General features: G+C 48.5%; 1 protein-coding gene across 1 annotated transcript; it reads left to right on the forward strand.

The window, feature by feature from the left end:
* The first annotated feature begins 5,490 nt into the window (after positions 1-5,490).
* On the forward strand, positions 5,491-15,464 carry LOC142557612 (uncharacterized). Its single transcript, XM_075669576.1, has 2 exons — positions 5,491-5,918; positions 12,157-15,464. Exon 2 carries the CDS (start codon positions 12,172-12,174, stop codon positions 14,236-14,238), a length of 2,067 nt encoding a protein of 688 aa, XP_075525691.1. The 5' UTR covers positions 5,491-5,918; positions 12,157-12,171; the 3' UTR covers positions 14,239-15,464.
* Positions 15,465-17,683: the final 2,219 nt, after the last annotated feature.

A 17,683-nucleotide genomic window follows, 5' to 3' on the forward strand; every position in this document is an offset into this window, starting at 1 on the left:
GCGACGTTGCAGGTCGCTTTGAAGATACGGCGCCCACGCGGCCGCGCCGTAATTGGCAGCCGCCGGAGAAGAACGCCCCGCCCCCTCCCTCGCCTCACAAGCGTGCCTTGTGCCCTACCGTAGAGGGCGCGCTTGCGGCCCTTCCTCTAAACCTTCCTCGCTCGCACACGCGAGGTTGAGCCGCGTGAGCATTCTCAGCCTCGCACAATTTCACTTGCACATACAGCTTACGTATCATTAAACCTTCCTCTCGACTCTACAGCATATATACGGTGCGCGGTGACTATTCTATCGCCCTTGGACTTTATGCCGAACCTCACGGCGACGGCGACGACAGAAGTGCATCAGGAGTGTTCATATAATTGCTACCACAATAAAAAAGCGCTCTTTAAAGAAAGCTAAGAATGATTATAAAGATATTTGCGTCCCCTCGATGATATTTGCGTTTATTGAACAACAAACAAGGTACAGTAGCACGGTTTATTCGTTGCTATGTTAATATGAAACTGTGTCCTTGCCATGACGTCCCAGATCGGGAGCGGAACGCGAATCTCGGAATCCGTGCTGCAGGGGTTACGAGCGTTGTGCTCATGTTAATGTGGGCATATCGTGGCCCGGTCTCGGCTTGGCCAAAGATTTGATGACTTAAGAGACGTAGCCTTTGTAACGCCCTCTTGCGTGCATCTGAAACGGAGAACGCGCATCGAGAGACGACCGCCTCCTTTTTGTCCTTTTTCTTCTTGCAGCCATGCAAAAACAAAATTGTTCCCTTCACTCTATATATGATCTGTATCCATTCAGATGGACATTGCAGTCTACAGAGACTGTTCGCCTGTCTAGTCGGGAGTCAGTTCAACGCTAAGGTGGCTAGAACCATATCCACCCTAACCATTCTAGTTCTAGCCGCCATAAAAATGCGAAAAAAGAAGTGACTCTCTTGTGCTAAATGTGTACTTCCGTTAATTTTCATAACGAACTCGTAAATTTCACTAATCAGTGGCAAATAATATCAAACTAACTTTTGGATGCTGTTACGTTACATAAAGTTATTATAAAATAAAAAGTTTTCGGGCACAAAAACCAGGCTATGAGAGTGGCAATCCTCATTGTGCAATAATTAGATTTGCGATATAGTAGCTGTTTTCTGTATTTGACGCACGGTTTCAAAGAGACGTAGACACCTCCTTGAATTTCCCTTGGCGTTTATCATTTCCTCCTTGTTATAGCTAGAGAACGTGTGTTCAGTTGGGGTAAGAGAAGCGTTTGTTGAGTTGCTCATGTTGAAGAGGAGGAAGACAAAATCACAACACAAAGAAGAGAGTACACGGCGACACAGACGCTGCACTCGCAACTATACCGTTTACTTCAAAAGCTGGTCTTAAACAGGCATCCACCGCAATACCCTGTGACAGAAAAATGCAGTTCACATGAAAGAGGGGAAAAAAATTGTACGACGCTTAAGCTTCGATCACCTTTAAGAGTGGAACGCAATATAGCATTCAAAGATGCCTGACTGCTTCTCGCGCCTCCCGGCAACTGCAGCTTGTGCAACCGCAATGTTTACCGGGAAATGCTGGCGGCGAACGCTATGCAAAATGATAGAATGATGCGGCAACCATAACGTACATATACCTAATCTCATATAATAATAATAATAATAATATTTGGGGTTTTACGTGCCAAAACCACTTTCTGATTATGAGGCACGCCGTAGTGGAGGACTCCGGAAATTTTGACCACCTGGGGTTCTTTAACGTGCACCTAAATCTAAGCACACGGGTGTTTTCGCATTTCGCCCACATCGAAATGCGGCCGCCGTGGCCGGGATTCGATCCCGCGACCTCGTGCTCAGCAGCCCAACACCATAGCCACTGAGCACTAATCTCATATAGCAAGCTGTGGCATATCTATATGCCTAAATATATACGACAATTCCCGCTCACGGACAACTCTGCCGGCGCCGGCGCTGACAACGGATTTTCTGCGACACGGGGCCCTTAACGCTGTCGCTTTAAAATAATACACTAGCATCTCCATTAATATATAGACATATTCGTTGTATACGAATTTTTTTCTGCGATACTGAAAGGCATACTTTATCCGCATGCGGTGACCTTATTTCACCAGCTCACAAATGTTAAAGGTGATCACTCGGCGCAAGACGCGCCTTTCTGTGCCGAAAGTTTGTGGAATGTTATCGCTGGTTCTATATATGCTGTCTATGTTGTCGCTGAGCCTCGTGTAACCGAATTCTGGGGACGCATTCTGCTACGATCCCTTTCGGCGATAGTATCATCGTCAAGTGCGTGCTGATAGGATGGTTGAGCAAAATCGCATGTGCTGACTGGCTGGTTGAGCGCGATGTCATGCGAAGGCGATACCGCCGAAGCGATCGTCACAGAATGCGTCCCCTGTGCGCGACGGGAATACTAGTGTACATTCTAGAACTTATGAGAGCGCACGCGATCACGCTGGAAGGTTCGTTGAGCTATTTATAAGTAACCGACGTGTCCGATGACCACATCGTCGCGCTTTGTCAGTTGCGTGCGCAGGTGGACCAGCTGAGGAATGTGGCCAATCTTCGGCCCAACATGTCCTGGCCTCTCTACGACACTCACCTGGGAGACATGGCCGGGAACTGCTCGAAAACGGGGCACGAGGTGCTGCGCGCTGCCAGGGCGGCGTTGCTGGCCAACTGACATCGAACGTGCGCCATCGCAGCCAGTCCGCTAGCTGCAACGGGGGAAGGGCGGCAGGGAAAGAGGGAGAGAGCGTCATCGGTCGCTTCGCTGACGTCAAATCGTGGACGGAGAAGCGATTGGCTGGACGGTTGGCGAATTCGTGCCCCTTACGGCGGCTTGTGCCAATACTTCCTAGATGCTATGGTGTTTCCAGCTGTACCGTGACGAACCAGACAACCACGACTTGGGAGCCCTGCACTCGCTTCTATACCGTGGCTCGAAGTGCTGCCTAACTGTTAGCAATTGCTTATCTGATTTTATTCCTCCTTGCGTTTTCCTTTCGTGATTAGTGCAGAAATAAGTTGCTCCGATTTGTGTTCGCTTAAAAGGGCCGAAGGAATATCTGCGACGTTTGTAAATTGATATTTCTTTCACGCAATAGTATATGTTTAGGAATGTTCTCGCACTGAATTTACCATGCCGAGATAACCTTTCTACGCTCTTAAACCATAAAGCACCCGCCACGACAATCTTGCTAATTTGCACAATGTGTAAATTTAATAATGTACTCTGCGCTGCTGCAGAAACTTTGCTTCAGAGAATGCTGACTTTCAATGAAAGTCGAGCTCAGAAAGTTATGCCGGTTTCATTAATGTGTGCCAAATATTTTGCCATGTTACGTTAACGTCCGTATTACATGTGCACAAGTCAAGCATACTGTAACTTGCGTTATTATAAGAAACGGCGAGTTGTGCCGCTACCCACAACGCGCGCTTCAGCGTAGGGACGACAGATGGCGCCGCCGTAGCGTTGCAGTAAAACGACATTTTCACGCGAAACGTCTTTCAATTCGGTCAGCATGAGTCACATGCTGACGGAACTTTCACTCCAGCCAGCGTCTCGCGCGCGCAAGGGAGGAAGGCCGGGAGGAAGCGCGCCGTCTTCCATGGCGCGCGACGCACCGTGCACGGGGGTTCTGTGTTCTACTCCGGAGACGGATGCGCATGGAGCCGCTCAGCGGGCCGTATCTTGAAAACAACGTGCGGTGGGGACAGAGTCTACATGCAACGAGAGCTGATAGCTTTTCGTGTGCGCTATGTTCTTGCCGTTCGCGTTGAAGCGAGACCGCACGAATGTCGATTCGCTCCCTGCTGCTGCCTCGCCTCTTCACACCAGCGTTTTGACAGCGAGTGTCCGCGGTCATCGAGTGAGATGTGTTTATGTTTGCTTGTACGCGCGTGGCACCATGCTTGTTAATTTATTCCGGAAGCAAATGTTTACAAGTTTATACGGCCAATGAAATTACTATCCTTACTTCGCAGAGCTGTCTATTAATTGGCTACGTAATCGATGCTTCGCCTTTAGTGCGAAACTGCGAAATTTTTTTATGTTAGGCGTTTTATTTTAGAAAATTTCTACACTTTATTGGCGCTTAAATAATTGTAGTGCAATATACAGATCCAGGAGAATTCTATACAATAGTTACAATGAACAAATTTCTAGTAAATTCACCAAAAGGGTGGTCAACTTGGTAGATTTTTGTCACCGTTTGGGACGTATACTCTTAAGGAGACGTTTCTTGATCGAAGCTCGTTGCCAATGAGCACCTTTACACATTGAATACGAATACTCGTAGGTTCAGTACCGAAGATCTAGGCAACAGGAACCATGTTTTGCTTACTTGAGCAAACTTTGAAGTCTTCTGATAGGAAAACTTTTTTCAGCAATAATATGATTGGGAAATCATTCTGAGCAAACTAGTAAGTAGTCATGATTTTTTAAAGCAATATCTGATATTGTCAAGCGATACGTATGGGACACTTGGCAGGGTATGACACTCGCACAAAAACGTTATGCGACAAATTCACGCAGGTATAATCTAAATATAAAATCTTTAAATCCTTGAGAAGTGTTTGTACAGGGTCTTGCCAGTGTATCCGTTGCATTTCAGTGATCCAAAGGCATTCACGAAACGTCCGACAGGATAAGAAAGCTTTCAATCTCGCTTCCACGGATTCTGGTTGAATTTCTTTTCTAGAGGGGTAGAGATAAATAAAGTTAACGATTGCTTGCTGCTGAAAGGAAAATTGTTTCCCTACTGTAAGGGAAACTATTCCACGCAAATGCGGTTCGAGTCGATTTCGAATCAAACGCAAATAGTTCGATTTTTCCAGCCGTCGCTAAACATCCGCGTCGATTCCGTATCCCTAGCCTCTGAAATCGCACGTGAGCACGGCGGTGCGATCTCTGGGGCTACACATCTGATTTATGCCGTTCAGCGCTCTCAAGATGGCAGCCGCTGTGGAAACGGCTGATCAGTTGTACTAGCCACTATTTCTTTCTTCTTCCCCTTTTGACTGTAGTGATACGCGATGAGTGAGGTTTGGCTACCAAAGTGTCCTTTCGACTGGGAATTTTTTTTTATTAGATGCAAATAAACGGGCAACTATGAAAGAGCAGAACGAGGTGCGTAACTTTGTTGCGCGCGAGCATATATGTTCCGTAAACAAGTGTGTATAGTGTTTGACTCAGAAAATACTCTAACTGTAGCTTGATGTTACATTTCGAACTTAATTTTTCATTACACGCAAACAATAGTCGTGCAAAAGTCAGAGGACAGTAAAATGTAAATAGCAGCTCGGTCTTATTGCACAGATATTAAGCAGGCTTGCGGCAACAACCCGTCCTTCACAATATGGACGTTGCGCCTGAGCACTGTCTTCTGGTTGCACTGTCTCCAGCGTGCACATCATCTGCCGCGCGTTACCGACGCGTGCGTCGCGCTTGAGCTCTCCCCTTGTTCAAATGAGTGTGCGAATTCACAAAAGTTGATGTTAAGCTTCCCGCCAGGCGTCTCGTCCCGCGAAGCGTCGGCGTCGCCCCTCACCGGAGCGACACGACACACCTAGGCCATGCCAATCTCTGAGGCAATGTCACTGCGGCCGCTGCTTTTCCCCGCGTACGCGCGATGGCGTAAGGGCACCCGCTGGTGCAAAGCCCCTTCACGCTGGTGCGCGGTTGCCCTAGAGGCCGCGCTGCATAAGGGTGTAGACTTTCGCGTTCGGTGGCGTTGTTGGTGCAAATGGTAAATAGGGGTGACGTCGTGTGGCCATGTAGCTCTATCAGTGCAGTGCTGAGCGCTCCTCGCTGTTATCCGTGTATGACTGTCTGCACCTTGTGAGTAGAACTTCGGCCACCCCTTTCCTGCGTGGCCTCCTGCTGTTATCGCTGGGTCTGGTAAGTATTGCCTTAGATTGTCACCGCTTGCTGTGCACCACAACGTCAACATGCTCGTTTCACCACGACGTTGGTAAACAGTCATTGATTCGTTCCTAGCACGATAGATAGCGCCGTGCGTATTTCCGCCGAGAGGCGAAGGAAAAAAAAAAAAGCTAAGGAGGGGCCCTGACGTCACTCTCTCTGAAGAGAGGTAAGTGAAGCCGGAAGTTGGCGTTGCCATGGCGTTGCTCCGCCATCATGTCGGGCCAGTTCTCTCTATATATTTCTCGAGAGAACACGCCGCGCTGTGCGCAACCGGGGGGCTCGGACGTGCGCGCTCCGCAGGAATACATAGTATGCACGTACGTCATTCAATGATACTCCGCGACTTCCGGTTTACGGCAGCGCCATCTTTGGGAACCTATAGTCCTATGCGCGCGCCTGTTGATAAGGTACCCCGAGATAGCGGAAGCAGCGGATGTGACTTCACGTGCATACTATGTATACTAAACTAAAGGATGCAATCGCGATGTCTCATCGCATTACTGTTAACGAAGTCACGTTGAAAGTCCGTAATGAACTTCGCAAATTGGGCCGTGAGGTCGAATCGACTGCTTTTACCGGCTTTTATGAAAATAAGCATGCTCTGTCGGCTCAGCCAACTGAACTGTTCTCATCAACCGCAGGTACTGGTCGCAGCCCAGTCCTTGCGTGTTCTTAAATAAGGTCACCTGTATCGCTGCCTTCTACTTGCTTTTCTCTGCTTGGACTTCCTTGGGCTCTCAGACGGACATGCGAGCTATACGTCTGGCGATACGAAAAAAATGTACTCATTCTCACTGCGCTGCAGTAATGCACTGGAGACGTACGACACACCGACCCATATGCGATTCATCTGGAGTTTATAAGAACAAACACGTATTCTCGCCGGCTTGAGTAATCGTCGTACTTTACTGAATAAATTTTAGGTGGCCGCGCATCACTACCACAGCGCGGCGGCAAGGAGGCAGAACGTCATTTCTGACTCCGCGTTTAGATACATTGACTGTGGTCTGAGGTGCCTTTTTCCCGCGACAAGTGAAGCTTCACGGAACCAAAATTTTGTGATAGCCGGCGTACGCTGCGGAACAGTACGTCTGTAGACCTGGCCTACTTGCGACCATGGAACAGTCGTTTGATATGTTCGCAGGCGTACGTTCTGTGGAGCCTTGCTCACTCTTGCAGCGCGTCCTCTAACCTTCATTTCCCTGCGCTTCTTGCGCGCACAGCCAAGATACGCGTGCGGTAGGGAGTATTCATTCCTCAAGTCAACGCAGCCGCTTCTTTCCCATCTTCTCGGATGAAGTGTCGACTGGCTGGCGCACGGTTCCGAATGGCAGCAAAATGCACATATTCAGCGTAACGCTCTATCAGCACGTGTATTCCGGTACACCTGTGCAGGTGTGTGTGAACCTCGAACGCGCTGTGCTTAAAATACTTCGTGCTGTCCCAAGTACTGCTAAAAACAAGCAACAGTTGAGAAACATGTCCTTTAATATGCACAAAAGCAAGTTGTTGCTGAACACGATGTTCTAAAACCAGGATTATGCATTCTTGAAAACGTACGTTCTACGTGCCGCAAATGCACCATGCGCTGTCAAAAGCAGGAATCGCTGACCTGCAAGGCGTTCATTGTATAGATTCTGAAAAGCATCGCTTTCGGCCTGCGATGGCACGGTAGCACGATTCCGCCGAAGAGGGCAAAATTTTCCGCGGATCGTTGCATGCGCCTTCATTTCACTAGCTTTAGTTCCTCCTGTCCACAGCAACATCCGGGAGAGCACGGTCCTGATAACACAGCGCAACAAAACACGAAGACTAACGCAAACCGGCCCACACGACACCTTTGCCACGGTACGAAACCTACGGAGCAGCACGTGTGCGCGCACAGGACCACAGCAAAGCCGCCATTGTGGCCCGAAAGCATGGCCGCTACAGCAAAAGAAAAAGAAAAAAAGAGAATCTACCAAGTAACTTCCTCCACACTTTTCTCCTATATATCGCGCGGAGGGGGTAGGGCCTCTCAGTTTTTTCCGTCCTCCATGCATGGTAGTCCTAATTTCTCCCTTCTAAGCAAGTGCTAACAATGGCGCGACACTTCTGCGGTTCTGTATTATGACAAGTGTGCTGTTAGACTCTCTTGAAGTACTCTGGGGACCCCTGTCGTGCTCGAGCTGTGTTATTTGCCTCGCGTTCCGTGGAAAAATATCCGCGGGAAGCACAACTCTGGAGCGCTTTTGTCACGTCGATGTGGCTGTCACCGAGCAGATGCGGCGCGCATTTCAAATGCCCGCAAGTGACTGAAGAGCACAGGGGTGTGCGAATAGTGATTCTTGAGACCGAATCGAATACGAATTGCACACGAATCGAATAGCGAATAATTTTCGAGTAGTGAATAGCCGTTATCACAATTAATATAGGACCATATCTTCGCATCCTGCAGTATTCTTAAGGTTAGCAAGTTTCTGTCACTACAAAGTACGTTATGAAGAGTTGTGTATTAAAAGCACAAAGCGACCATTAGGAGCAAACAAGTAGTTTCTTCGCATGCGCAGGGCTCTTCAGAAAAATTCAAATGATCGCTGTACAGCCTGTAAGGTATGGCTATATACTGAACTGATGTCGCCTGCTCCACTGCGCAAGTTTCCATGTTTTATGTCTATACTATGCCCGCTAGGGCCCGCCAGAGTTTATGTCCATAATACTAGGTACGAGCTAGAGCGCTCGCATCTCTCCTAGAAGTTGCAGACTCGCTAAAGAAGCTTGCCGTGTTTCCGCTGGGCTACAGCTCTATCTTCGTCAGCGAAATCATTGCCGGCATGGCCCGCAACAAAAGCGTTTGCGAAGCAAAGTTCCACCAGCTGCTTCAAACGAACTGAAGCGCCAAGCGCTCCTTGCATCGACTCAAGTTCACCCAAGACTGCCTGCCCAAGAAAGCTCCCCGCTTGCTATCGCGCTCATATTGCCGGAAAATTATGCGTTTCGGACGCTCGAATTCCACCACCACGCGGCGCCGAACGATATGTATCCAGTTCTGAGTGAGCTTAACAGGAGTGGGGCCCTCCAGTGCTGCGCGTGTTGGACGGAACTGCGGACGACTGCTCAATGCGAGCCGTTCGGCTTCTCGATGCGAGTGACTCGCTTCTCGATGCAGTGGTTGGTGCTTCGGGCAAGACTCGCAACGAGTGCGACTGCCTAATACTTGAGACACGCACTGAGTGTTGTACAAACATACTGTGACGTCATAGGACATTAAGTGATTCGGAGCAAACATTTCTTGATTAGCTGGTCAGTTTCGCACTCGGCCTCAGCACAGGCAATAGAGGAAGAAGGAGTTGTTTCGTGGCCTGCGAGAGGAATTTAGAACTTGTTGCTTGGATAGTTACTGCTTTGCGTTGAAGAACCAAGTTGCGCATTCAAAATTCAGAGGAGCGTGCGCGCAATATCGGTGGCCATGTCATACGCGAGTTCTTCCCGTGCCTGCCGCATGGCGGCGCGCACGGTGCAGTTTAGCTCAATAATTATCGACGCGGGATCAGGATGCCATTTAGAACACGCACTTATGAAGCGAGATATAAGAAGGAAGGAGAAGCATGCGCTTGCTGCGGTAAAGCTAGGGAAACGATGGGTTTTGTTTTATCAAAATGTGAGCATATCTGCCCAGCGGTCGATTTAGGCACCTCTGGCCTCCTTGACGCCCTTGGGTTCAGCGAGAGCAGGGAGAAAGTAAACGTGTCCGTATTGGAGATAAGTAAAGAAGGGGATTGGAAGATTGGTGGAGCTAAGGAAATTAAAAAAAACGGAGGCGTAAAAAAACAAAGTTCCCCAATAGGGGGGTTCAGAAAGTTTGGTTATGGGAATTCTTCGTGGGTTTTTTTTTCTTCTTCATTTTTCCTTTTTACCATAAGTAGGGCATTAGGGAATAAATAACAAGAGCTTGGTGGCGCAACCCACTGCTTCGTTCCAAAGGGGACGCTCACAGCATCCATCCATCCATCCATCCAGCCCACTTAAGTTCGCCCGATTTTGCAGTTCGGGCGCGGAAAGCAACGGTAAATAGTGTTCATGCGTGGCGCGACAGTCGAAGCTACAGTAATTTACTAGCGCTGAATGGGGTGAAACTAATGTGGCATCAATGAAACGCGAAAAAACTAGGGATGCTCTCTATTCATTCAACTTCACTGTTTATTGTCATGCTTTCGGTGTTGTTGCATTGCGATCACCCCTTATTGCGACGTGCCTTGCAAAGGCGTTCGATCGTGCAATCCAACAAGAGCCTGTCACTGAGCCAAATTTGCAGCGAGCAATTACGGTAAGCGTTCTTAAGTGCAGCTTCGCACGACGCTGAAAGGCACACCATACGAAAACTCTTAATCAGGCCCTGACGTCACTGTGATGAGGCAGATGTCACGATATTTCCGATCATGAATGATGTTTTGTCGGGGGTTGCTATAGACCTTTTTCACCGGCTAGCTAGTTCGCTCGCGCTCAACAGATGGCACTTGCGTGGCGCCGTGCCATTTCTTGCCTCAAGACCGACCGCCTCGCGGCGGTTCGACACTCGGTCGCGGTGGGCGCGTTCCGAGAGGGATGGAATGCAGCAAACATTCTTGCACATTTCGAGTACACGTTAAAGAACACCACGTGCTCGAAATGAATCCGGAATCCCAGCACTACCGCGTTTCTCGTAACCCACTGTGTAGTTTGGAGAGCCTAAACCTCGCGTTGTAATAAATATCTGCTATACGCGTATGCTTGAGTAAGGCTGCTTCCTAGTTAGCGGGTTGACAACCGTGGAATTCTCACGTGAATCTTTGTACTTTTTAAAAGCTGGTCAGCTAGCAGTGTTCGAAAGACAAAAAAAATGTACCGCTCGCTAATGGCGTTCTCTTAACTCTGCTTTTACTGTATAGCTGCTGTTTTCCACGTTTTCTTCGCCCTTGCTTCTTCGCGCAACAACACCGGAATAATTTTTTAGAACCGTCATCTAACTCAAACCAAGGTTTCGCTGTGGAAAAAAAAATACTGCGGTTAATTTTCTTTTTATCAATGGCAAGCTACCCCCCCCCCCCAAGAAAAAAGAAAAAGAATACGATGAATAGATAGCACCGCAAATTTAGAACTCAGACAAGCGCTCGCGCTTGTAAATATTTTTCGCTCCACTAACGTCCAGGTCCATTCACTGAAACTCGCCGAGACTCACAGTCACGTATGAGATGTGAGCGCACGTGTTAGTATAAAACGATGAATGGGGTTTACATATTTTACGCAAGATTGTGCGAAGCTGAACTTTCAGTGACGTCTCGAAGTGGAGAAGGAATTCCAAAGTGGCATCGTAACACACTGCCCATTTTAACGCTATTCTCTCGCTCGTCAAGTGCATAATTGACGGCTTCACTATATTATGTGTTCCACACTCCTCAAGCGCCGAGATATAGATAACTAAAGATAGATAAAGAAAGATAGAGAACTAAGATAAAGAGGAAATGAAGATAAAGAGTATTATGGTGGGGTATCTTCCTTCCCTTCGTTCAGGGGCCCGCCCCATTGGCTCGCGCCGCTCCGCGTGCCCGCTATAGATCAGCCGTGCAAAGCAGCATGACGATCATGCTCACGCATTGTCGCTCACAGTAGCCTATAGCTTATTTACTAAAGTTAGTATCTGTTTTGGACTTCACAGAGGGGGAAAAAGGAGCTGTGGGTACAAACGGTGACATATGTAGAGTGCACATTACCAATTAATACATGAACAGGATCGATATTCCTTTAACCAGTGCAAGATTAGCAGAAAATGCTCCGTTAGCATGAACGCGCGACGACAATTCGAGTAATACGCAGAACGCAAGCGGAACACGCACAAATAGCACAGGTGTCGATACAGACTGTGGCTCTGCGCCAGTTTTCCGCTGAATGACATTTCGCACTGCATTCGGGCAAAATAGGAATGCCCTGCGCGTCTCGTGCAAAAGAATGTGGCCTATATGCATGGTGTTGTCAGCGGCGGGGTTTATGGACACACAATCGATTGAATATATAGACAGCAGCGAAGCGTCGTGGTGTACCTTTCAATGCGTGCCGCCGACCGCCTATCCACGCGGCGACGGTGCTGCGTGGAATCGATCTCGCGGCAAATACATTAGCTGCAAAAGGCATAAACGCAACTCGGCACTGACACTTCCATTAAGCCTAACAGGGTATGTTTTCGTTCTCGTTTCAGAAAAGAAACGACGGCATGGCGTCGGGGCCCAGCGATCTCGGTGGCATCCTAAGTGAAATCCCCTGCGTGGATTTCAGACGGCTCGCAACCAGGATCAAGAGCATTTCGATGAACTTTAAAGCCTACGGTGTAGACCTCGACAAGCCGTGCAGCAATACTGCGCAGAGCCCGAGCCGCTGCTGGATCACGTGGTACCTGCCCGCACTGAATGAAGTGATGCGCGTCGCTTCGATGCGCATTTTCGAACATGCTTCCGGCAAGTTGGCGCTTAGCTCTTTTCCGGACGTCAGCCAAGATTACCAGAACCTCGAGAGCACCCTCCTCGAAAGCGTCACCCTAGTGTACTCGCTGCTGACAGAGCACCGATGCATCACGCGTCTCGACGTGGGTGATACAGCAGTTTTGTTCTGCTACTTCCCAAAGCTGCTTTCCAAAGCGCTGCGTCAGAACAAAGGAATAGTGGAGGTCCGCGTTTATCCCGGTGATGTGAGCGGTGTTTGGCGCGGAACGCATGCTTTGACTATCCTGTCTTCCGCCCTGGCACCACTTTCTCCAAGACTCGATGTCTTGGACGTCAACGAGCTCATGCCGACCGTCGAGTCATTAGGAGAAATCGCCAAGGCTATTAAGAAAGGCAGCTTGCGCCGCCTCGTTATGAGAAACGGTCTTTCGAGCAAGATTTCGAGGAGATTGTTCCGCGTCGTCGAGTGTTCTTCCTCGCTGAGCGTGCTGGAAATCGGGTGTAACAAGAGACTGCCACTATCGAACGCCGCTATCTTGTCCGATGCGTTGAAGCGTAACAAAACGCTGCGAAAACTTTCCATAGGATGGGTGTTGGGAGCAGACGCGGTCGGAACAATACTCAAATCCTTGAAAGACAACAAAACCTTGGAAGAGCTGGCACTCCTCAACTCGTACGAAGAACCGAACTACATCTTTTGGGAGGGCCTGGAGGCGCTACGCTCGAACCGTAGACTCAAGTGCCTGAAGCTCGTGGAAGTTAGCTTGAACAACACCTGTGCTCTAATCGTAGCAGAAATTCTGCGGGAGAATGACACGCTCCAAGACCTCTGCCTTTCCCAGAACAGCATCACCGATATCGGAGCTGGCGCGCTAGCCGAGGCCCTGCAACAAAACGCTACTTTAAAGCGCCTGGACATCTCTCAGTGCACGTTGAGTTGCGAAGCCTTGTCAAGCTTCGTAGAATCGCTCTCGCACAACACCACGGTCGAGTGCGTTCGACTCGGGTTCGTTGACGTTCCGGAAACGTGGACGCCGAGTTCGCCCCTCACTGCGAACCGCTGCGCTCGCCTGGGTGTCACGTGGAACACGCGTGGTCTCGAAGAATGGGCCGCGTCGCTGCGACATGGGGAGCACCACTTCCAGCGACTTTGCGTCGGCTGGACTGCAGATTCCACGTCGTCCGGCGTCGTTCACTGGTTCGACGCGTTGCGTGCGAGCGGCACTTTGCTTACGGAACTCGTCATCAACTGCCCCAGAACAGTCGCTCAGGAGTGCGGCGACGCTACGATGTCTTTTCTCGAGAGTACGCGTTCCTTGAAGAAGCTTACCGTGGAGACTGTCAACTACTCCTACGGCTACGTGACCGCCATCATCCGTGGCCTCGTCCGTAACAAGAGTGTCGGCGAGGCCAAGTTTCACCAGTGCCTCCACATAGACCAGGACGTCAAAGCGCTGCAAGAACTGATGCGCACGAACCGGACCTTGCATCGCCTGGCGTTCACATCTCACTATCTCGGGGAGCACGCCGTCCGGTCTTTCGCGCGCGCTTTAGAGGACAACTTCGTTCTTCTCGCTTTAGACTTCGAGTATTTGCCTAGCGTCAACATGTATCCCGTCCTGAGCATCCTCGACAGGAATCAGTCGCTCCTCAACCGTGCCGTTGACTGCGTGTTGAACACTTCGGCGGACGAGGAGTCCATACGGGGCCTGCAGCTTCTCTCCGACAGCGACGCGCTGATCGATGCAGTTGCTGACGTTTGGGGCAAGGGACGCGAGGAATGCAGGGGCCTAGTGCAGGCATCAGCTCGCCGCCTGTCGAGCGCGTCGCAAAATCTGTGACGACGTTGTGTAGAAGATAGAGCGTCGAGTGAAAAGCGTGATCTGTCACTGTTGCGGAGATCATGCACGATGTATATATATGTTTGCGTTCAAGCAGAAAATATGTCGAATGCAACAGAAAGTCAGTAAAAGCCCGACAGCATTTCTGTAGCGACCATTGTTAGGGCTTCCGCTTCCCCAGGCTTTTCCTGGCAAGTGGAAGTTCTTTCCTTAAAGCTTGCTGTTTGGATATTTCGCGTATTCAGAAAACGAATGGCTCAGAAGTATGCAAGGGCGAAAAGAAAAGCGATGGTCGGACGAGCCGGAAACTGCATGCTTGCAAACACTCGCAACGGATAGCGGAAAAGGAGCAAGGGGAAAGAAATTGTCCGTTCTATTTTTTATTTGAACTCACCGTAGTATCGCAGTGGCAATGAAATAGCGCTACTGAGGTCGCGGGTACGATCCCTACGATTTGAATTCTGACGGGGGCGAAATGCAGTGACGCCCGTTTACTTGTATTTAGGCGCAGGTTGACGAGCCCACTGCAGGGGGTAAAAAAATAATCGGGGGTCATCTACTATAGTATACACGTGCCTCTTAAATCAAATTGGGGTTTTAGCTTGTAACACCACCGAATTTATTTATTTTTTCGAAAGCGAAAGTATATGTCCCATGGGGCAGAAAATCCGGCGTGGTCAAGCGACTGCACCAAAACTCATCAGTGACGTCATCAGCGTCTTGCGTAACGTCATTAATACGGAAGATAGTAAATGGTACAATATGGTAATTAGTAGTAGTTACGGGTAATTAATGTGAATTAAGGTTAATTAGAGTGAAGGGAATTAAATTTAGAAGAAGTCAAAGTAAGGTGGCTTAAGGCGGAGTAAAGTGGATTAAGGTTGGTACAAATTAGAGCAAGGTGGATTAAGGTACAGTTGCGAAGGGCACGTGAAAACGTATGACGTCACGTATCATGGACGCAACCAACTAATTAAAGAAGTCACAATGTTTGCGCATTCATATCAGGTAAGAATGCTCAAGAGACTCAATTTTTATCGTTCCTCTCCACAGTTTCCGCTACATGATATACAGACTAAAGGAATTTGTGTGGTCCATCGTTATCAACGCGCGTGTTCGCGTCATATGTCTATCACAGGGGTGCACATTACGGTCCACTGAGGTTATAACTCGATCTAGGCGTTTCTGGTTTAAACCAAAAGGGGGAAAAAGGTCCCGAAACATGTACGCCGATATATATATATATATATATCCCGCCGTGGTTGCTCAGTGGCTATGGTGTTGGGCTGCTGCGCACGAGGTCGCGGGATCGAATCCCGGCCACGGCTGCCGCATTTCGATGGGGGCGAAATGCGAAAACACCCGTGTGCTTAGATTTAGGTGCACGTTAAAGAACCCCAGCTGGTCAAAATTTCCGGAGTCCTCCACTACGACGTGCCTCATAATCAGAAAGTGGTTTTGGCACGTAAAACCCCAAATATTATATATATATATATATATATATATATATATATATATATATATATATATATATATATATATATATATATATATATATATATATATATATATATATATATATGTTGCTGGGATTAGGTTTAACGGCAAAGACTCGATAGAGAATTTTAGAAAAGGGTTGTGCGTCTGCAGGTAGCGTGTTGTGCTTGTAGCGCCACTATACGGCATCAAAGAAAAGCTATTATAAATAATTCAAGAAAATATGGCGTTTTACGATAAGAAGAGTAACACTGACTTTAGCGTTTTTCGCCTTTCATTACAGTTCACAGGTTGTTCTATTAGCAGCAAGCAATTTGTTGCGCTTAGTTTTGAGTAACCAACTTTACGTGCGTTCACCAGCCGCAAAGTTAAGCCGTGTTAGGCCTACGAGCATGCCTATAGGAGCCATGAAATCGACAATCGAATACAGAATCAGCGGCGTCTAATGAATCAATTTTCATTTCACACGTTAGTTGAGAGAGAGCGATAACCGCAGTCACCTATTCACTTTAGTCACAGTACGCCTTGTGAAATAAAGGAATGCTTATTTTGCTGTATATAAATGCTCATTCCGGGCTTCTTGGGCATTCAACCAATGTTGTGGCACCAGGTAAGCAGCAGTACCCGCACGAAACACCACCGGTCGGCATCAGCTGAAAAAAAGTAAATTACAAGCATGTGTCATTTTGGTGTTTAGACCTTATAGGAATACTGATTCTAAAGGGGAAACGTGCGAAAATGGTGAATGGGTGGCATTACAAAGAAAAGCAAGTTGTTTTTGCATACATGGCGTAGAAGACACCTGACTCATTCCAAACAATACCCTAAAATATTATTCCTGAAATATATCTGATTTCGAAGCATTCTTCCATCCTTTCCATTCCCACTTTAAGAGCACAAATACACGGGCGACTGCGCGTTTTCGACATAACTTGGCCTCAGCTGACGCTGTGGTACGCGTACATGTACACAGAGATGGCCACAACTGGCTCCCAGCCAGACCATGCTAGACGCTCGCAAAATGCCTTCTACATGTACACTCAAGACAAATGCGTGGGTGCAAAGCCTGTTTCCTCCCCCCCCCCCATCGTTCACAACACGAAATTTTCGAGTTACAAGTTCCTATAGTTTTTTTTTTTCTTTTTTTTTGAGCTCCTCGGCCTTCAGCGCGTTCTGCAGGCGCAAGCAACGCACTCTCGTGTTATCACTCTTGACAGTCGCTCGTCGCGTTTTCGACAAGCGTGAGTACCGAAAGAATTAAGGTATATATTGTTGGGGGGTTGAAGTGTCACGGCCTTGTCCCAGTAAAATTCAGTACGCGCGAAACTATAACTGCGTCACCACGGTCGAGCTGCTTTTCGCAAACTGAGTCACAACGCCAGGCGCGGCGAGCGTGCCCAAAAAGTATCGAAATGAGTTACAATAACGTTGGGGACCACATAAACCTCCACCAACATGTCCCAGTACGAGTCAGTACATGCAAAACTAACTGCACCACAAAGGCCGAGCTGTTTTTCGCTAACTACGTCACACCACTGTCGGGGCTGCGCGCGCAAGCCTAAATTGCTTGAAATGCAGGGCAGACTATCAAACGAAATTTCTCACCTTGCCGTTGTCCAATAGCGCAGTGGTGCCGTGTCGGAGTGGAGAACGAGCCCATGACATGCTATACACTCTCAAGCAAAATTACACCCCTTGGGTCGTATCTTGCCACACAACGATAATCTTCATCTGTCTTGTCCGCACTTCCATTCTTTAACGTTGCGAGTCCGGTACTTCCCAGTCACGAACGGGATGCGCGTTATCAGCATTACAGTGCATTCTCGACAGGAAAGTAGCGAGCGCAGCGTTTTGAAGAAAGCAGACGCAATCAACACAGATGATTATTTTTGTGTGGCAAATATACACCCCGAAGGGTTGTACATACATTCGTTTGACAGTGTATACA

The sequence above is a fragment of the Dermacentor variabilis genome, chromosome 9 (genome assembly GCF_050947875.1).
Source record: "Dermacentor variabilis isolate Ectoservices chromosome 9, ASM5094787v1, whole genome shotgun sequence".
In the NCBI taxonomy this organism is placed as follows: Eukaryota; Metazoa; Arthropoda; class Arachnida; order Ixodida; family Ixodidae; genus Dermacentor; species Dermacentor variabilis.

Excerpts from the sequence above, each read along its gene's own strand:
- LOC142557612 (XM_075669576.1), top strand. The coding sequence starts at position 12,172 with ATGGCGTCGGGGCCCAGCGATCTCGGTGGCATCCTAAGTGAAATCCCC.